Here is a 22510-nt window from a genome sequence, read left to right as displayed (position 1 = left end):
CCGGTGACGTGAGCGGCGGGTGACGTGTGTGCGGAGAAGAGCGCGCTGACGTTGCTATTTAAAGGTCCTCCTGCAGGGAGGATGGAGACACAGCGCGAGCACCTGGTGTGGGGCGCGGAGGAGGCTCTGGCGGCAGGGAGCCGGGCCAGGAAACAGCGGAGGAGCAGAGCCCAAGGCCCGCCCGCCGCGGGCCACTAGGGGAGGGGGGAAGGAAGGAAGGACGGACTGACGGACCTGACGGCTGGCCAAGCTCCCCACGAGGGCCAGCTCGGTCCCTGACCACCAGCCTTCCCCGCCGCCTCGTGATTCTGCTGTCTCCCGCTTCCCTGAGGGCCCGGCGGCCCTCGGGACGGGTCCGCGCTCACCCCTCCGCCGCGGCGGCCTCTCCCGCCCCTCCCGCGAGCAGGAGGAGGGACCGAGCTCGCCCCTCGTTCTCCCCGCCCCCTCTCCGTCCTCCGCCCCCCGCCCCCCGCAGCCCGCTGTGCTGCCGCGCTCGCCTCACGCCGGCGGCGCTGATCGGGGAAGCTGCGCCCTCCGTTCTGCACTTGGGCCGGTGGAGGCGGAGGCAGCGGTGGCTTCAGGCCGCCGAGGCTGGCACCGCTCTGCCCAGCGGGAGCCGGAGCCCGGTGGAGGCGGGCGGTGATGGAAGTGTGAAGAGACAGCGGCGGGGCCCGGGGAATGTGAGGCGGCGCGTGGCGGCGGCGCGGAGCGTGAGACGAGCAGAGGTGGGGGCGCTGGAGTGGCGGCTCTCCCACAGCTTCGAGCCCCGTTCCTCAGCCCTCAACGCGGCGTTAGCGTCCCGCCTCAGCTGGGGCGGGTGCCCGTCGACTCTTCAGCCCCTCCACCGCCGCCTCTCGACCGCCCGGGAGCTGGGGGCCGGGTGCCGGGGGAAAGCGTGGAGCTTGGCTCTCTGATTCATTCATTCCCCACCGACGGGAGCTCCAGACCCGCTGTGCCCAGAAGAGAAGAGCGAAGAGGGGGCAGCCTCGAATGAAGAGCCGGGCGCGAGCCGGGCTCCATTGTGCTCGGCGGCGGGGGGCGGGAAGGGGCTGAGGGAGGTGGGATCGGGCCCCCTCCCCCTGCTCCCCGGCGTGCGCTGCGCCCCCAGCCTGCTGCCTGCCTGGAAATGGCTCCGTTTATTCTCCTCGGGAGAATGAATCGATCCTGCCCAGCCTTCTCTTCCTCCTCACCACCTCCTTTCTGCTCCGAATCTTAGGAGGGGAAAATTAAAAAGACAGATTCCAATGTGGAGTGCCGTGCACGTCGCGAGCTGCTGGGTTTGCACTTCCAGGAGATTTTTCTATATAGTTTTTTCTAATGTGAGCGCAGGGAAGCAGTGGCATTACTGCTTTTAGGATTTTTTATTAAAGTGCACGTCGCGTTGGGTTGCACAGTACACCCCCAGGGACCTGGTGTGGTGGAGAAATTTGAACCCACAGCCTTAGCACCGAAAAGGCCGAGTTACCAGGTTCTCCCTGAGTGTCGTGGAGGACATGAGCGAAATGACCAGCGAACTCATTTTTTATAGGACTCGGTGAAGCTGGTTTCTGCGTTTTCCTACATGTACACTCATTTTGTGGAATAGAGTTGACCGCGATCTCCTCCACGCAGCATTTTAACTCTTAATAAGCAAATGCCACCTCTGTTTGAACGTTTTGGTATTGACGAGAGAAATCATTTTACCTAAGAGAACTAATTGAATTATCGACATCATTGAAATACCTCCGGAAAAGAATCTCGGGGGGGAGGTGGAAAGCAACTGCGAAATAGCAGACGGAGAAATTCCTTTGGAAGTTATTCCGTAGCATAAGAGCAGAAACTTCAGAACAAGTTTTCATTGGGCAAAATGGGGTAAGGATTTTTGTGCTTATCACAGTTTGGAATCTATTTATGTATGTGTGTTATTGAGCGGTGGTGGTGACTGTTTTGTTTGTTGTTTTCAAGCAAATCTGCCCTTTTGCTAAGCTAGTCCTACTTTAAAATAGAGGTGTGGTAACCTTTTAACAAGTTATTTTTGTATTTTTATAGCGTAGCACCAGAGGTCAGAATTAAGGAACATGCACATTTGTAACTTAAATATTCCTAATAAGATTATAATTACAAACAATATATTCTGTCAAATAACCGCTTCATTGATCAAACTGCTGCATCAGTTCGTTACCAAAATCATGTCATCTTGGGTTTTGTTGACGGTTATCTTTCAAGGAGATGTACTGCCATTCTTTTCAGTACTTTGGCAATAATCGGTTACACAAAGGAACGATTGTAACGAATGGTTGGACTACAGTCCTTGAAAGTGATCCAGTGTAAATTGTTGCCCTCACAGTGCCCTCTGTTTTGTCCTTGAATCTCCAAAGCTAAAATGTATAGTTGATTTATTGGGCATTGAAACGAAAATCTGAAAGTCTCACTGATGCGGTCTCCACAGTGCGAGTCCACTGGGTAGATCTGAGCTGGAACAGGAAAAGCTTTTAGTGAAAGGCACTTTTTCGCTTTTAAGTTGAGACCTTCAGTTTGTGTTAACAATATCAGCTCTACACTGTCTTTCCTACCTAAAGCCAGACAAGAGTACACTTCTCAAAACTTTTAGCTTCTCACACTGTAGCTTCATAAAATGCTAGTGACTACCCAATTTAGGCTGGAAGCCCATAGTATATTATTGCAGTAATGACCCACTCATGTCTTTGAGATTGCCAGTGCTTTCTGTTAAAGAAGAACTTCCAGAATTTTCATTTTTGTGGTTGAACAAACATATCTAAAGTGTAGTTGAGAGACAAGGTTTGAAATGGACTCAGATTCGTTTTGATGATGTAGAGGTGTGCACACACACGAATTTGGAGTAATTCAGTAGTACCTTTTTATGGGAGTTAGAATCTGAAGTTTATTAAACCCAAACAACTTTAAAAATTTAGAACATGTTGTAAGAGTTCTTCCTCAGGAATTAATGAGAAGGTGATAATTATTTTTAAGACTTAAATTATAAATTATGAGAATATATCTTGCATAATTTAGGGGTACTACTAAGAGTAATTTAAAAACCTTATTCTATTTTTAGTGCTGTTCTTAGTGCTTTATTGACCTAAGGCAAATTACCTCACCGGTATGGACTGTTCTCTTATCTGTAAAGGGAAGGAGATAGGTGACTTTTAAAGATTTTTCCACCCTGTAAAAATGAATCATTTTATTCCTCCTCCCATTTTAATGATCACTAGTGGTTTCTTGAAATGTACCACTGAGATGGAGAAATTTTCTCCCCTCCAATCTGCCTAAGCACTTAAATTGGGAAATAATGGCATTTGAAAAGTGTTTGGCTGAATTGCACCCATTTTAAATGAGAGAAAATACTGAAAAATGCTAGTATTCACAGCCTTTGAAATATGGCTTCCCTTGAGCTTCTGCAGATCCTCTGTTTAAAACGTGGTGGAGTGTGAGCATGCTTGTCCACACACACATAAAATCAAGCAGCAGTTTTTCATGTGGAAGGCTGCACTCTCCAGATTGTAGAGTGGTAGTATCATGGGAGAAAAGCAATTTTCCACAACCTTTAAAGGACCATTGTTTTACTAAAGAAAGCAAGGAACGAACTATACTAAGGGGACTAGGTTTTAAAATATGATAGTAAACCCGTATTTGACACTAGCATGATTAAATTTGTTTATAAACAAGCTTGCCCTGTTTAAAGTAAAATTTTAAAGGTGCTGTTAAAAAGGAGTGAGCATTTGTGGCATCATTTTTCCAAACTATATTTGGAAATATAACCCTTTCTCATTTAAAAGTGACTTGTTTTATTTGAGTTGTTGAAAGAGGTGGAAATAGAAGAGGACAGCATATACAGCAAAGGCATTTGCAGAAGTTTCTACACTTTTTAGGTTCATATACCTAACAAATGTTTGTGGAATAAAAAAGTCACCTGGACCTACTTAAAAGGAAACAGGTTTAAATGGCCTTTAAGTTTTACCTGGACAATCTAAATTACCATACTCAGACAGTTTAATATTGTGAATGAAGAATTTGACATATTACAAATATATTTGTGATTAATGTTAGGTTAAAATATGATTTCTTTGCCTATACAGTTATAAGTAGGAGCAAAATCTAAGCAAAGAAATTATTTTTAATGAGTGATTAATTTAGGCAGAAAAACATTAAGACTCCTGTAATCATTTGTGAACTATGTGGAAAAGGCAAAGAACAGCTGAAACGGACAGTTGGCAGAGTCTGTCAAAGTATCTTGGATGTTGAGTAAACTTTTTAATTGCAGTGAAGACAGTTGAAGTAAAATATGTGCATCAGACTTCCCCCAATAAAGACATTTATGTATGAAAGAAAGGTCCATGAAAAGCTTAAAAGTCTCTGAGAGAGAGCCCTTATTAGGTTTGACACCCCCTCTCTACCAACCCAAGTCATATCTCATAATGAGAGTGGTGAGTCAGTAGCTATTTCAGAACTATTAGAGTAGGCAATAGAAATCAAATAACTTCAGCCAGTTATTTCATGCTACCTTTTGTTTTTACTTAGCTCATATTGGCAACCTAGTATTATTCCCCCTGTTAGCCTTGTTAGTCCCCCACCATAAGAGCTAGTTGTATTAAATAGGGTTCTCCCTTTCTAATGAAGTTTAATTTTTTTTTTTTTTTAAAGTTTCACCTGCCTATCCCAACCTTGAGTCTCTCCTTTCCCCCATCTCCACATAACTTTCTGCAGTATGGAAGTGGTGCTGCTACTTTGCGAAGAACTGAGTCTTGTCTTTGTAAAAAGACAGGAAACTGACACCATTTGCTTAACTTGCCTGCCTGATCAGAGGTTCTGATCTTGGGGGTTGTAGCAAAAATGCCGAAATCTTGATCCACCTTTGCAGGATGAGTAAGCTTTGTTACAAAGGCAACCATCCTGTCAATCTTAAAAACAAAACAGTTAAAATACCAGTCCTTAATTCTTTATTTGTTCATTTTGCCATCTTTCAACAAGTATTATATGAGGCAAGTGCTGAGCTCAGTCACTCAACTGAGACTAGTAAAATGTGCTCCTTCCCTCAAGCAGTTTATACTTTCAAAACTGGGAAGAAAGTAAGTTTAAAATAAAGTACAGTGGAATGTTGAGGAAGCTATAATCTTAGGCATTATAGAGGCACAAAATGTGTATGAGGGTTATTAAATGCTGCAGAAGGATAAAAAGGTTTTGTGGAATAGGCGATATTACATAATGAAAGGTGAATAACAGGTGGGCCTTGTGGACAAATGAAAGGGCATTCAAGGCAGAACTGTGACGTCACCAAGAAGAGCAATTGCAAAAAACTTGGCATGGGCCTTCCTTCATTTGCTTGGCTTACCTTGGTAAGAGAGATTTAGAGCCTTATGCAGGGACCAAGTTGGCCTTGTAGACTGAATGAAAGACTGGGTTGTGCTGGCTGGTATATTTCAGGCTTCCTTAAGGAATAAACCATTGGTAACATGCATTTTTTTTTAAACATTGTGACCTAATATGTTCACACATAATTAATAAAATGGCAGAAAATAATACCCCTACTTTGTGTGATTGGCTCTGGTAGTTTCTATTCTATTCCATTCAATTTCATTTTTAAGAAGAAATGGCAGGATCCATGAAATTGATTTAACAACTGGCAGATTGAAAAACATTGCTCTTAGTGGTGGAACCAATATTGGGTTTTAAGCAAAGTGGTAACATGAAAGATCAGGGAAGTAGTATAGGTAAAGTTTTAAAAATCATTTAAAATTTGATATTGTATGTTGTCCTGTAAAACACCAAGCTAGAACAATGAACTCTGACTAGGTAGAGAAAATGATTAGAAAGCTCTGGAAAGTTTCAAAATGGAGAGGAAAGAAATGATGATTGAGAGATGTGTACCTGGCTGAGAGGGTCTACTTTAGAATTAGGATATTTCAGCTACAATGGTAAAAACGTTGGAAACAGCATGGTATCTTCCTTTCAGAGGTACTTTCAGGTGGTCATGAAATAGTGAATTTGAGAATTAAGGGATTGATGAAAGAAATTGTCTTTATACATAATTTATGGTTTGAAGTGATTGAATGGCTCAAATAAAAAAGATGGTAACATCTCAAAATGTACATTCTCCCTACAGGCCTGTGATTTTTTTTTCCTCCCCCAGTCCATTGGTATTTAGTCAAAGGGCTTAAAATTAAGTATTTACTTTTAGTTACTAAATTGATTTGTTATTTAAGATTAATCTAATTAACAGGTCAGAAGAGTAGGGAAATGAGTCCAAATATTTAATATTTTCTGATACAATTTTTTACAATATAAATTTTATTCAAATGTAATTTTTAAATGACCATTTTAAATAGTTTTAGTATATCTTTACTAATTAGGAACTGTCTAGTTGAATGAAATATGCAATATTTTGTTTGTGTTGCTTTTTTGTAATACTTGTGAGACCTGTGGCTAATACAGTAGAAATTCTTGCAGTTTCTGAAATTCTTTGTGAAATGAGCAAGTTTTTCCTAGAGACCACAAAGACTTATAATTTTGAGGCATTATGAGTTTTAAAGTTCATTAAATATCTTCATCAAAAGAATAAATGTACAATAAAGAATATTTAAATAGATTTTTTTTTTCATATTCAGAGTTGAACTCCGGAGTTTTTATCACTGAGCTGCATCCTCAGCCCTTTTTATTTATTTTTTTAACTTTGAGAGAGGGTCTCATTAAGTTGCTGAGGCTGGCTTGAGATTGCAACCCTCCTGCCTCAGCCTCCCGAGTCTCTGGGATTAATAGTGTTCACCACTGCACTTGGCCATTTATATAGATATCTCACCACGAATTGAGCTACAATTTTCAAATCTTACTGAATGGTATTGCAGGAGTAGGTAAAACTTCAAAAGCTTTTCAAAAACGATTGTTCAGTGGTCTTCAATGTGTGAATTAAATCAAATGTTTAGATCTTAATTTTAGGCAAAACTGAAATTTTATAGCATACCTTTTTAGATAGTATAAAATTAGGCATTCTATGATCACTCTTGTTAAAAGACAGATTTATCCATGAACTTGTTCTTTATTTTATTTTATTTTAACCAGAGATTGAATGCAGGGGTGCTTAACCAGTGAGCCACATCCCCAGCCCCCTTTTTTTTGAGACAGGGTCTTACAGAATTGCTGAGGCTGGCCTTGAGTTTTCCATCCTCCTGCCTCAGCCTCCTAAGCAACTGAGGTTTACACCATGTTCCACGGTTCCCAGCTGTGTTTTTAATTTTAGTATTTAATACTTCCTTAATATTCCCTTTCCTGTCTGATGTAAGTCTGACACATAAGTCATTGCTTTGTTCCTTAATAAAAGGTATGAGAAAGAAAAAAAAGTTGAAACTGCTAAGAATCAAAGCTGCTTGGTTTTAAAGCAATTTTTTTTTTTTTTTTGTCGGGGGGAGGATAAAGTAAATGACTCATCTTTTTTATAATTTGCCTTTTCCTCTACTTGGATTTTACTTTCTATTTTATTTTTTAAAGTTTCCAAAAATTTCTTCACTTTTTTGGTAAGTTTAATTTAGAATTAATTTTATAGGGAATCTTTTTAGTGACTCTTTTTAGTTTCCTTGTAATGGAAAAATAAAAGTAATTCCTAATGAGTTTTTTTCCTCAATAATGGATGGTGAAGCTAATATGACTCTTACGTAGTTAAAATAATTTAAAACATGTAGAACTAAATTTTTTTAAATATTTATTTTTCTGTTGTATTATTATTTCCTAACAGACTAGTACATAATACGTAATGTATTAGTCTGTTAGGAACACAATATCTTTATTTATTTATTTATTTTTATGTGGTACTGAGGATCGAACCCAGAGCCTCGAAAGTGCTAGGTGAATGATCTACTGCTGAGCCACAATCCCAGCCCTAGAACTAAATTTTGACATAGTTTATATCCAAATTTTATTTACACTTACCTGCCTTTTAAGGTAGACTACTAAAGGAAGGCAAAACGTCATTGTTTCCTTGTATCAAAAAATTTAAAAGTTGTTAGTAAAATCCAGAAAATTAGCAATCAATATTTTATCTTTATAGTACATTTTACCTTTGCAGTTTCTCCAGCTTTTGAAAAGTCACCTTAATCCCTAATATTAGCTTAAAAAGCCTATTTTATAAATATTTTAATATTCTGTAAAACATGAAGAGCTTCCACATTATTTTTGAAAAGAGTTGGCACCAAGTCCTGAAGGAAGAACAGTTAAGGATTGAGAGCTCTTTGTGATATTACCTAACAAGGGCTAGAAGGAAATTAAACACAAAAAACTGCCGAAGACCACAGATAACAAGTTTTAGTTTGTTAGGTCATTTAAAGTCATGTTTATCAAGTCATGTCTATTGGAATATTCGGATCCGCGTTTTCACATGCCTTATAGGCCAGAGGGCTGTAGAAGAGTGTCTTTCATGTTCCCTGTCCCCAGTAGAAGGGTTTTTCCACAATCATTTGTCTTTACTTGTAAAGTCTTAATGGAAGGGTGCTGGGAGGTTCTGAGTTCCAGCCCCAGGAGTGGGGGTTAGGAGCCACAGCTCTGATAAGCATTTTTATGGGCATTAGACATTGTTTCCTAACAGACTAGTACACAGTACTTAATATATTAGTCTGTTAGGAAATAACAATTAACTGAAAAAATTTAGGGCCCAATTTTAGTATATAGAAAATCCTGATTTCTAGTAATTAGTCATAAAATTGAATGTACCTGTTATTTTTCTAGGTAAATTGTTGAATCATTTCACCTTTACCTTTCAGTGTGCCTCAGCCTTACTTAAGTAGGTATTATCATCCTTTTGTTTCATTTAAGTATCTTCAAGAAGTCAGGTTATTCTCTAAGGAACTTTTGTGATTCAGAATTTTCTGCCCTAGTTACTTTCAGTTTCTCCCTTTCAGCTCTTAATAAGGATCTCTAAGATATTATCTTAATTATCTTAAATGGAGTTGATTGTCAAAGATCTCAGAATACTCAGAAATTTCTATCAGTGTTCCTTCATGGAAGATAGATCTATATATTCTCAAACTTACATGGGATAGTTATTTTAAAACTTTTTATATTATTTAAATATGCTTAGCCTATCTCTTTACCTTTTCCTTGCTTCCTTTTTGTGTTGTTTTCTATCATACTCTGTTGTTAATGAATATGTCTCTTAGCTTTTAGCATTAAAATTCATATGCTTCACCTAATGACTGCCATTTCTTAGGGTATTTACAAAATGAGGATTCCACCTACTCTTGTTTACTCTGTGTGGCCAAGGATCTGTATAACTTAAGCTGAATGGAAAAGCCTCAAGTCACCCTTAAATTCATCTTTCTTGAGATTCTGTTCATTTAAAAAAAAGAAAAAGAAAAAAATTCTATGTCTTGTTGGCTGCTCTTTTCCCTACTCAACTGATAATCTTCAGCATTTTAGTTCTCTGTTTTCATTGCTGCTTTCTCTTAGTATTTTATTAGTGTTATATATATATGCTATTTTGATATCAGTGTGGGGGAAATAGTAAGACTTTAATGACAATATTGCTGTTTAATTTTATTTTGCAACATATTAGTGTATTCTAAAATCATTATTATCTACAGGCATATTATAACTATTCATATGGTTGGAAGCTAGTCTAAAGAATGTTTTCAAAGATGGTACAATGGTCATTTAGAAACTAGGAGATAAAATATATATAAATTTTTTATTTTTTTAGTTGTACATGGACATATTACCTTTATTTTAATTCATTTTTATGTGGGGCTGAGAATCGAACCCAGTGCCTCACACATGGTAGGCAACCCAGTGCCTCACACATTGTACCACTGAGCTACAACTCCAGCCCAAATTATATATTCTTTATGACTTCAACTAGATAAAATATGCCTGTATATGTATAAAAAGATTCAAATGAGATTCACTTAAGTGCTTCCATGTTTATTCCTGGGAGGAAAGATTGAAACTGTATTGAGTCCTTCTGCTTTAGATTCTCTAAAATGAGTACATTTAAGTTTTGGAACTTATCTTGAGATTTAAGATTAAAGTATTTTAAAAATTTTGATATTTACAGTAAAAATTTATCAGGATCAGCCACTGTTCCTACATATGGATACGTAGGTATTTGTATCAGCTTTAGCTTCTTCATCTCAAATTTTATTTCATTGTTCTTTTCAGGATTGGCTAAACAGTTCCTACACAGCAAAAATTGTTTCTTATTTTAAATATGAGGAGTATATCTGTTTTCACTTATCAGAATATTAATGATAATCTGCACGTTTTAATGGAGAAAGAGACCTACCTCGAAGGGAGAATGTGTCTTGTGGGAGGTTATGTAGTTGTGAAATGGCAGAGCATATACTAAAATCTTATAGCTCCTCAGGGCTCTTAGTTCAGGGGATCTTAATGGATACTCGCACAAAGAAACATTCATTTGGAGAGGGGTTTCTAATTCTTCACAGTTCTTTAAAGAAACATTCACATTTAATATAAGTTTGCATCTTGATGAGTTCTTTAAATGTATGTCTGTTGTTTTTATTATAGATAGTGAAAAAAAACTCCACTTTAATTTTAGTGAAGTTAAATCTCTGCTTAGTGGATTTGGAGTACATTGAAATACTTAAAAATGATTTTACATTATTGTGTTACAAAGTTTCCAGAGTTGTTCTGAAATTGTAAATTTTATCAAACTCTTATTATCTGCCCTAGTAGTTACTGGACACATGAATCTTTGGAATATTTGAGTAGTTAGGATTTAGTTCTCTGAAAGTCTCAAATCAGAAAAAGAAAGCTTGATGTTATCTTGAAACATTTTTCTTAAGGCATTAAAAGTAGAGACCCATAAGTGGAAGGGACAGATGTAGTATATGGTACAATTTCTGAATCATAATGAGGTCACTAGAAGTTAGCTTGATTTTCTCATTTGTAAGAGAAGATCTGATCATATTGTTCCCTGATTTAAATTTATTGTTAGTTTGAAATTATTTTCCCCTGAGGTCCCAAACTCTAATGTCATTGGCTGGGGGAGAAAAGAATGTGTGATATTGTAAGGCAGAAGATGGTAAGGGTTAGTAGGGACTGTAGCAAAGTGAGGAGAACACCTGTGGCCTGAAGGCATTATTTTTAAAAACCCTCTGGTCAAAGAAACACATCTAAACCTTATCCTTATTCCAGAAAACATTTTTTTAAGCTACTATGAACTAACAATTGATCAGGTCAGATGCAATAAGTTTGAAAATATTTTAACTTTGTGGAAATGGGAAGACCAGAGCATAGTATGATGGTGGCAGAAATTAACAGTATATCAATAGTTCTCAGTTTTGGACCCGCATCAGAATCACCTAGAGGGATTGTTAAAAATAAAACAGATTGCTGGACTTCCTTTACCCCTAGAGTTTTTGATTCTATGGTGGTTCTAGGATTGGGGCCCAAATATTTGCTGCTCTGACAAATCCCAAGTGATGCTGATACTTCTGGTCTAGAGACCCTATGTTTAAGAGAGATGGCATTTGATAAATACAGCTTACAAATGTGAGAAACCTATCCTTTCAAAAGCTCTATTGATTCCTAAAGGTTCTATGTCTGTCTCCTTTCAAGTTACACAAAGGTGTAATTTTGAAACTAGGAAGCAAACCACCTGATTTAGCTGCTGCATATCTGTTTTTATAAGCTAAAAGATCCGGGATAACTTGAAATTGATTTCTCTCCTTAGACCTGATTGTATGTAGCAGCAATTACCAGTTATGCTCATATCTTTTCTTAACTTTTTTTTTTTTCTTAAAGTACTGGGAATTGAATCAGGGCTTGGCTCATGTAGATAAGCTCTACACCACTGAACTATATTCCCAGCCCCTTTCCCCATCTCCCTATTTTTGAGACAGGGTCTTGCCAAGTTGCTCAGGCTGGCCTTAAACTTGTGATCCTCCTGCCTCAGCCTCCTGAGTAGCTTGGATTGCAGGCCTGCACCACTGTGCTCTGTGCACATTTCTAATTCAGAGTTTCTTTTACTTTATGGTATTTCTAAATGTATCTTTATTATTATTATTATTATTCAACTATCTGGCACTGCATTTACTCTGAAATTTTTTGCTTTGGAAGAAAATATGATTTCCTTCTAAGTTGTTTGTTTTACTTTGATTTTCTTGTTTGTCCACATGCCATAAATATTTGCTTTTGTTGTGCGGCAAATTGCCAACACTTTGGTGGCTTAAAACAACACCCATTTACTTTCTCATAGTTTCCGTGGGTCAGGAGTTCTGGCACTGGTTAGCTGGATCTTCCTCTTGGAGTCTCATAGAGCAACAATCAAGGTGTCAGCTGGGAATAAAGTCTTTCTTATCCATGGATGGGCATCCTCTTTCACTCTGCATTGGTTGTCAGTAGAATTCTTTTTTTTTTTTTTTACTTGCAGCTTTCAGAGACCATGTCTTCAAGGCTAGCAATAGAAGCCTCTGATTCATCATCTTTTCACCTGAATAGATCCAGACTACTTAGAATAAGCTTTCTTTTGGCTAACTCAAAATCAGCTGATTCATGATCTAAACATTTGTGTATCATTCCATTGTGGGTACCCTCCTCCTTTCCAGTTTCAAAAAATATAACTTTGAACTAAGGGGAAGAAAAACCTGATTTTACCCACACTCAAGAGGAGAGGATTATACAGAAAATGCCTATTGGTGATAGTAATCTTGGAGCTCATTTTAGAATTCTCCCTGGCATACCACATCATGTACTTGTGGATATTTTCCAAATACTCAAATATCAATATATCCACTCTTTTTGATATTGTTTTTTGCAATACAGGAGATTGAATCCAGGCCTCACACATGATGGGCAAGTGCTGTACCACTGAGCCACAACCTCAGCCCTTTTTATTTTATTTTGAGACAGGGTCTCCCCAAGTTGCTTAGGTCCTTACTAAATTACTGAGGTTGGCTTTGAATTTGTAATCCTTCTGTCTTACCTCATGAGTCACTAGGATTACAGGTGTGTGTCACCATGCCTGGCAAGACATATTTTCTTACTCAATTTTCCTCTGTCCTTTTTGAACTGCATATTGGTTGGATGCTAGACCTCTGTTATGTCTTGTCTGCCTTTTTGCTTTCTTTTTATTTTGCTTTCTTAAAGAATTTCCCTGACTTAATTTTCCAACTCTAATATTGGATTTTTAATTTCTACATAATTTTTAATTTCTAAGTCCTCTTTTTCAATCTTATTTGAGGACATAGAAAACAAATCTTCAAAAACACTGTATTTCTTAAATTCTTTCATGTTCTTTTTTGTTGATTTAGTTTCTTATTTCATTTAGAAACTTGCCTGGTCTATCTGGTGATCCTCAGCTGTATATAAGAATGAGATACTAACAAGATGATTAAAAGTTCTTTGTGAATTAGTGGGGTCTGCCACTGGTAGCCTTCATATTGGGGATTAGACAGTGAACTGGGCTTTTCATGGGTGGTCTCCAAGTGTATGGTGAGGCCTATTCTCTGAAATTGTAGGTTTTCTCCCTGAGACTGTTCAGTTTCTTTAGAAAAGACTCTTCATCTTCACAGGTAGACACCTGTTCCCATTCCAAGAGAAAGGTAGGTATATTTTTCCGTGTATATATGTGTATATATAGGAGGCATATCTGCTTCTGAAATTGGGGAGTAAATTCAAAATGAATTTTGAAGTGGGGAGTTTAGAACATGGTTCTGTTTACAGCCTCTTTCTCTTTTTTAATGCTAGAATCAGAAAAGTTCTGAAGGTATGTATTTTTTTATTCTTTTTAGTTATACATGACAGAATCTATCTTGAAATGTTTATACAAGCATGGAATATATCTTTTTCTAATTAGGATCCCAGTCTTGTGGATGGTGAGATTCACTGTGGTATATTCTATATGTATATAGAAAAGTTACATCAGATTCATTCCACTGTCTTTCTCTTAATGCTTTTATTTTGGACCTCATTCCTGTTTTGTTTTTTTTTTGTTTGTTTGTTTGTTGTTGTTGTTTTTTTTTGCTATTGAGAAAGGTAGTTGAATGACTATTGGAGCTGCTATGGGTTCTCATTTCAATGTTATTTTAAATTTTGAATTTACTCCCCAATTTCAGAAGCATACCTCACATCTCCTCTGTAGTTTCTTTGCCTCTAAATTCTGGCCAGCAAGTTGTTCACTTAGTTCTTCTTTGTACACACTTTGTGGTTTTCTTGGTTTTGCCCAGTCAGATACTATTTCTCCTATTTTTCATCTTTGAAACTTCTGTTAAAATTGCTTATACACTGTTGCCAATTTTTCTGTTCTTTAGTGTCATGGGTTTATACCTTCTTTTTCCCTTTACTTTCATTTTAATGGAATTTTAGAAAAGGAAGATAAATGTGTGCAATTAATTTGCCATGTTTGACCAGAATCACTGAGCCCTTAGCTCTTGAATTTATATAAGACATCTTTCAGAATGTTTTGACAATGTTGACGGTTAATTGATTGGAATTTGGTAGATGATAAAGTGTCTGCTTTCTAAAAATCTTTCCCTTGTAACCAACCTGAAAACTCAATGCATAATGTAAGCACATTTTAAATAAAAACTTAAAATTGACCATCAACCCAAACCTCAGCAAAATAAAGCATATACTTCTTTCAGTGGTGTTAGGTAACTAAGGTGTTGCTACAGTTTGTCCTCTAACACCAAGCCTTTTGAGTATTTAAAACAAAAAAATTAGGCCAGGCATGATGGTGCATGCCTGTAATCCCAGAGGCTTGGGAGGCTGAGGCAAGAGGATTGTGAGTTCAGAGCCAGCCTCAGCAATGGAGAGGTGCTAAGCAACTCAGTAAGATCCTGTCTCTAAATCAAATACAAAACAAGGCTGGGGTTGTGGCTCAGTGCTTAAGTGCCCCTAAGTTCAATCCCTGGTACCAAAAAAAAAAAAAAAAAAAATTAAGCACTTAATTTGTGTCATGAGTCATGCTAGATACTGGCAATACAAAGATGAGTAGTTAGACATGTAAACAAGAAATTAACTGATTTAAATGCTATAATAAGATAAGTACGTTGTGTTTGGGAGCACAGAGAAGGCAGAGCCCACCACTATTTTAGAAGGTCAGGGGCATTTCATATAATCACTGTGCTTGTTTTGGGCCTTAAAGAACAAACAAAAGTTGGGCTGGGGTTGTGGCTCAGTGGTAGGACACTTGCCTAGCATATGTGAGGCATTGGGTTCGATCCTCCGCACCACATAAAAATGAATAAATAGAATAATGTCCATCTACAACTAAAAAAAATTAAAAAGAAGAACAAAAGTTGGGGAAGAGGGAAATGTGTGGGGAAAGTTGTTAGAGCATTTCAGAGGGGTGGCATAGGTAATACTGCAGAGAGAAAATATATACTAATTGGAAAGTTAAGGTAGTTAAGGAAGATGTGACTAAGAAAGTAGTTAAGGGCCAGATCATGACTGTGTCATGTTAAGAGGATTGTACTTTCCTCTGAATTAGTTGTGTTCATGTGGTCTTGATATGGTACTCATATTCATAAAAGATTTTGAACATCTTTCTTCATGAGTATATTATAAATTACATAATCTATGTGTATGCATATAATTTTTGTATATTTTTATAAATCATAGGTATAGTTGTATTTATATATGATAAAACATAAAAATAGAAATGAAAGAAGAGAACTAACTACTTCTTGTACCCCTCTTTAAAAGCTGTTGCTTCAAAGTTGAACAATAGAACAGTTTTAGGCTGGTAGTTATTATCATTCTTGTGTTGTAGATTAGCTGCACAGACTGCAAAATGGAGAAAGTGTTGGACTTGAGGGAGGGGTAGGTGTATATTTGCAAAATATCTTAGGCTCTTAGAGACACTCAAAATTTAATTTCAGGGCTGGGATTGTGGCTCAGTGGCACAGTGTTTACCTAGTATGCATGAGGCACTGGGTTCCATCCTCAACACCACATAAAAAATAAAATAAAGATATTGTGTCCACCTAAAACTAAAAAGTTATATTTAAAAAGAATTAATTGCAAAATAGGTTAATTGTAGCAATTTAGTCAAGAATAATGGCTTGAGTTAAAATAGATTAGGGTCTGGATTCAACAGATTTAAATAGTAATGTTTATAGGGTTGACACTGAACTATTTAGATGGGGGAGAGCGGGTAGGAAATAAGGAGATTGTCTGGTTAGCCATTAGCTGAGATAGGGAACCAGGAACAGAGAAGCAAGTTTAAAGCAGGATGAGACAACAGATTGAAAGTTGATATGTTTATGGTCACATGGGAATATCCTGTAGTTAGATACCCAGGTCTGATATTCAGGAAGTAAGTACTTGACTCGGGATAGCATTTTGGGGTTCATTAGAATGTGTGTTGGTTGACATTATGAATGTGGATGAGCTCATTTAGGGTATATATGGGAAAGAACAGATCAGGTTATTTCTGGGGAATAGTCATTTAGGACCCAGGCAAAGTAGCTGAGAGAATATTGTTTCAAAAATCAAGAAAGAGAGTGAGTTTCAAGAAATGAGTATTCAGGATCAAATGAAATAGAATCATCAAATGAGGCAATTAGTAGCAATGAAATTGGGTTATGATGGAAACCAAATTGCTACAGAGGGTGATGAAGGTTGAGGAAGTAGATTAGAGATATAGACTTCCTTAAGACCAAGTAACTTTGAAATATACTGTAGCTTCAGCAAACTCTAGGATTCAGAAAACTTTTTTTTTTTTTTTAACACAAAATGGGGTTAAACATTCTTTGGAGACTGGGAAAGCAGTCCATAGCTAGTATATTTTAAAGTTACAGCAGAGAGGGATGATTATTGAGGAAACAGATGGGAGAGAATGGGATCTGGAGCACAGGTGGAGTAGTTAACTTTAAGTAGGAGGAAATATCTTATTGTAAGGAAGGATATGACTAGATGAAGTTTGGAGGTTAAGGGCAGGAGACAGGGAATTCCTTAGCTGGATGGAGTCCATTTCCTCAGTTCATTCATTGTTTCTCGTAACAAGTATTTATTAATATGTTAGGCACTAAGTGTATCACAAACTTCTGTGAACAAGGAGTCCTGTCTTTGTGAAGCTTGTATTTTAGTAAATGTAAAAGATAAAGCCATCTGCTTAATGTTGAGACTAAAAGACTGGTCAGATCCTTGTGAAGAATGGAGAGATCATCAACCTGAACACTGAGTAGCATAGATGGCCATATAGAAGAGGAGCCCAAGTCTGTACTCTTGAAAGCAGTTTGAATCTTAAATTACTGCTGTACTTGAGTAGGTAGAAGGACTTTCATTGTCTCCATTCTTCTGAAAATGAAGCATGAAAGAGGAATGTCTAAATTTTTTTTGTTCTATTCAGATTATTTGAACATACTTCCCCCCTCCCCTTTTAGTTGCCCTTTTACTTATATAGAGAACATTCTGTTATCTTGGAAGACCAATCTAGTAAGTCTTCCAGAATACCACCAATTTTTTAACATTTGATGTTTTTTCTGAGGAAAACATCCTAAAACCTGTGAAAAGTCTTGGAGCTTTTTGGAGGGCTGGGACTACATTTAACATTCATCTTCGCATCTCCCACTTATGCCCAATACATACATCATGCAGAGAACACCTTCATTGTAGTGAACCAAAGGTGTAAGTTTTCTTTAATAGACTTTTTTCTTTCATGCATAGAGAGTCAGAGAAGTTGGTTGGTATAAGAACTTAAACATTACTCTGATTCCTACTGAGAACTCTGTATATTATTATTTTGGAAACAGTTTTGCAACTTACCTGTCATATATATATATATATATATATATATATATATATATGTCATATATATATCCTGTCATATATATATCCTGTCATATATATATATCCTGTCATATATATATATAAATAAAATTTAGATATTGATGGACATTTATTTTATTCATTTATTTATATGTGGTGCTGAGAATTGAACCTGGTCCCTCACATATACTGGGCAAGTGGTCTTCCACTGAGCCACAATCCTAGCCCCTCCGGTCTTATTCTTGATAAACATTTTCAAATTTTCTGGATAAGGTAAGCATTTGCTTTCTTTCTAGTCACTCTAGCATCTCTACCCCTGTTTTAATTCTGATCTTATGATAGCTTAGATAGTTTTTTTTTTTTTTAAATAGGGACTTTCATACTGAAGGAATCCATTTTAACTAGTTCATTGAGCAGTATTTTTAAATAGAAGAATCATTGAAGAGACAGGTTTCAAAATGACATACATTTTATCCTTTGTTCTATAAAATGAAATTTCATTTTCAGGCTCTAAATTGATCATATATGTTTCTTTTCAAAAAGTTATTTTTACTTTTTTTTTTTTTTTAAATCTTGGGATAGAGATTTAGGCCTCAGAAGCTATAACCATGGTATAGCTATCTGGTGAGATTTCTAGAGCCAGACAGTGGCTACTTTTAAATTAGTGAGTCTCTTATTAGCTCTGTGATCTTGGGCAAGTTATTTGAGTTTCTCAGTTTTCTCATCTATAAAATGGCAATAGAATTGTGAAAATAAAGGAATAAAATATGTTAAAGGTTGTTAAAAGAATGTGGCACATTGTAAGCACTTAATAAACCTAGCTGTTATTACTATGGTTTTTTTTTTCCTATCTTTTCCTTTATTTTGCACACAAGGAAGAACAGCCAGCTAAGTAGTTCCAGAAATGATAGGGTTCATTAATTAAGCAAGAAATGAGGAAAGAAGGCAAACTTCATTTTTTCACAGATGTATGCTGCAAGCATCACAGAACTCATAACTCCATATATAGCATAGACTGGTTTTCAGCATACAGAGAGCCCAAGCAAGAAGGGTGATTATTCAGTTGCATTTCTAGGACTCAGTTGAATTATTATATATCTTAAGCTTTTAAATAAAGAACATGAAAAACTCTTCCCTCCTGGGAGTGGGGGACTGAATCCCAGGGACTCATGCACCATAAGCTTGCATTCTACCACTATCTCGAGGAAAACATTTTTTAAAGCTGTGAACTACTGAAAATAAGTTTGTGGAGTTGATCTGTCCTTTCTACTCAAATATGCATGTAAAGGGCTGGGGATACAGCTTAGTTGGTAGAGTGGTTGTCTTGCGTGGGTTTAGTCCTCAGCACCACAAAAAACAATAACAACAAAAAATAAAACCACACATGTGAAAAGTGTGTTTTCCTTTTCTTGCTATTCTCTAAGAACTCATTTCTTTAATGTTCTGATTTCACTGATTCTCATTCTGATTTGGGAGCATGAGAGTATTACTTTCCAGTAAGGAAGTTTAGGTTGAAATATTATATATGATATGGATAATCACTGATACTGTTTTAATAAATCTTATAAGATACACAATACTGTTTTTATGAAAATTTTTCTGTATAGTTAAGCCATCCTATTAATCCATTTACAAAAATATATTTAAATACTTAAATTTGGTCTAATTTATTAGACCTGCCATTCAGTTATGGGAAGCTTTAAGATCAAGTATTGTTAAATTACTGAGACTGGAGTTTCATATATAAGAAAATTTTAAAAACCAACAAAAAGTAAAACATGTTCATATTTATCATCCAGAAATTTTCTAAATTCTTTTTTAAAAATATTAGTTGTAGTTGGGCACATACCTTTATTATTTTTTTAATATTTATTTTTTAGTTATAGTTGCACACATATCTTTATTTTATTTTTATGTGGTACTGAGGATCGAACCCGGTGCCTCAGGCATGGTAGGCGAGGGCTCTACCACTGGCCACAACCCCAGCTCCATACCTTTAATTTTACCTATTTTTATATGGTGCTGAGGATCGAACCCAGGGCCTTGCATGTGCGAGGCTAGTGCATTACCACTGAGCCACAACCCCAGCCCGTTTCTGAATTTTATGGTAGCATTACTTTAGACTCCAAGTGTCATGAGGGCAGGGATTTCCTTATCTATAAATTCATTCAACAAGTGTTTATTGGGTACTTGTTATATGCTTGGCACTATATAAATGTTGGGAATATGGCAGTAGTAAACATACCAAAAAAAGAAAAAAGCTACCTTTATGGGATTGTGCTTTTTTTGGGGGGGGGGTTGGGGGGGGCATATTGAATCCAGGAGCACTTAACCACCAAGTCACATCTCCAGCCATTTTTTGTTATTTTGAGACCGGGTTGCTGAGGCTGGCTTCGAATTTGCGATTCCCTTGCCTCATCCTCCCGAGCCTCTAGGATTATAGATGTGTGCCACTGCACCTAGCAAGGGATTGTGTTTTAATATAAGTTGTGTCTTCCATGCTTGGCACATGACACATTTTAAAAACTATTTTTCTCTATAATCTGTAGTTGCATCAGAGACTTGTATAGGAATGTAACCTAGTCCTCTTGCCTGGCCAGGTACTTCTAGGGCCTATAAGTCAAATTATGCTAGTGGGCTTCTTAGGTTCCCTTTGGGTCAGTTGATTGGAGTCTTAGGTATCTCTGTAGGATTTTAAGCATTAGAATAATTTTTTTTTTAAAGAGGGAGTGAGAGAGGAGAGAGAGAGAGAGAATTTTTAATATTTATTTTTCAGTTCTCGGCGGACACAACATCTTTGTTGGTATGTGGTGCTGAGGATCAAACCCAGGTCGCAGGCATACCAGGGAGCACGCATACCAGGCGAGCGCGCTACTGCTTGAGCCACATCCCCAACCCTAGAATAAAATTTTAATTCACTTAAAAACATATCATCTATTAATAGATGTAATACACTGGCTTGGCATTAAAGGGACTGTTTTTCTTTTAGTAGTTTAAATATTGTGGTCAACTTGAGCTGAGGGATAAAGTTATAGTAATAAGTAATAATAAAAGTAGATGTTTCATGTTTGCCTTTTAAAAAATATTTTTTAGTTGTAATTGGACACAATATCTTTATTATTTTTATGTAGTGCTAAGGATCCAACCCAGGGCCTCACACCTGCGAGGTGAGCACTGTACTGCTGAGCCACAAGCCCAAACCTATTTTGCCTTTTAAAAAAGTTTTATTTCCCTTTGTTTTCAGGTATAGAATTGTCCTTTGTAAAGTGGTACCTGTGTGACTTTTTTTTTAAGTAAAGGAGTTGAGGACTTTGCCTAAAGTCCCATTGTTAGTTGGTGGTAGAGCCTATCCTTCTATTGATGGTTTTTTGTTCTTTCCTCTACAAAGAGAAATGTCCAATATTTAATATAGTAATCCATTAGTATAGTGCCTAAAAAAGAGGGTTGCTTCATTAGTTTTTATGTTTTTCAAATGCATTTTGAAATCTCTTTTCTGAATCCTTATAGCATTTTATATTACCTTGCCTATGATATTTATTACTTTAATAATGTTATTGTATTTTTATATATTTATTTGTTTTTATTGGTGCTGAGGATTGAACCCAGTGCCTCTCACATGTTAGGCAAGCTGCCACTGAACTACAACCGCAGTCTGATATTTATCACTTTAAAAAAAAATTTTTTTTTAGTTGTAGATGGACACAGTTTCTTTCTTTCTTTCTTCTTTTAATTAGATATACATGACAGTAGAAAGCTCTTCAATTCATTGTATACAATAGAGCAGAATTTTTGCATTCATTGTACACAATGGAGCAGAATTTTTTGCTTCATATGTGAGGTAGAGTCATACCATTCATGCAGTCATACATGTACCTAGGGTGATGATGTCTGTCTCATTCCACCATCTTTCCTACCCCATTTATTTATTTATTTATTTTTATGCAGTGCTGAGAATTGAACCCAGTGCCTCACTCGTGCTAGGCAAGCACTATACCACTGAGCTACAGCCCCAGCCTATCACTTTTTATTTGTATTGTAATTATCTTCTATTAAAAAAATTTTTTTTCAAGATGGAACCCCTTTGAGAATAGGGTCTGATTTGTTTCCTGTTTGTATTTTCCCCTCAAATCCTAAGAGAATGTCTGGCGCATGCTAGGTATTCAAGTTATTACACACATACTCAATAGAGATTGTATTTTGTTTTTGGTAACTGCAAACCCATAAGAATCGATTTAGTTTACAACATTTTAAGGGGTTGTTTGGCTTAGCATAAAGTGTAGGTTTGAGTACTGGCTCAGTTCTCAACATGGGTGTGAGATCTTGATCTTAACATCATTTTCCTCTCTATAAAATGAGAGCATGTGCTCCTTCCAGCTTGAAGATTTAGGTGAAATGTATTCAGAAGGTCTAGAGCTTGTTATATTAATAACCACTTGGTGAATGGTTACTATTCCTAAGGCATTTAACATTTATTTTCTACTTATTATCAATTTTTATATTTTAGTAATACCAGATAGCCCTACTACTATGTGAAGAATTTACAATTAAAGATCCATAGTGAAAAGTTGACAGCATTATGGTATGGTCATCACATTGCACAGTGTGGGATTTTTAGCTTACCAATTGTTTATTTAAGGTGTTTGATTTGGAGCTTTATAGACTGATTTACCGTGTGAAATCTTTTAGAGACTGATATATAAATTGGAATGATAATTTATTAGTAAGTCATTCTTTTCCATGGGGAAAAATGCTACTGTGGAAGCCAAATGAGGAATTTGCCTGATGAATAAGGATAGTT

General features: G+C 36.9%; 1 protein-coding gene across 3 annotated transcripts in view; it reads left to right on the top strand.

The window, feature by feature from the left end:
• Positions 1 to 499: 499 nt before the first annotated feature.
• Positions 500 to 22510, top strand: part of Homer1 (homer scaffold protein 1) — a 152340-nt gene continuing 130329 nt past the window's right edge. The window contains exon 1 of one of the 3 annotated variants that reach the window (XR_005728638.2): positions 500 to 1851. Coding sequence is in view for 2 of the 3 variants with exons in the window: in XM_040273715.2 (XP_040129649.1) it covers positions 1847 to 1851 (5 nt within the window). In the remaining variant the exon portion in view is untranslated. The remainder of the gene's footprint in view (positions 1852 to 22510) is intronic. The other 2 variants (XM_040273715.2, XM_005328997.5) reach the window with 2 other exon arrangements.

The sequence above is a fragment of the Ictidomys tridecemlineatus genome, chromosome 1 (genome assembly GCF_052094955.1).
Source record: "Ictidomys tridecemlineatus isolate mIctTri1 chromosome 1, mIctTri1.hap1, whole genome shotgun sequence".
Lineage (NCBI taxonomy): Eukaryota > Metazoa > Chordata > Mammalia > Rodentia > Sciuridae > Ictidomys > Ictidomys tridecemlineatus.
Note: the sequence above shows the minus strand (reverse complement) of the source record. Positions and strands in the feature narration are given on the sequence as shown.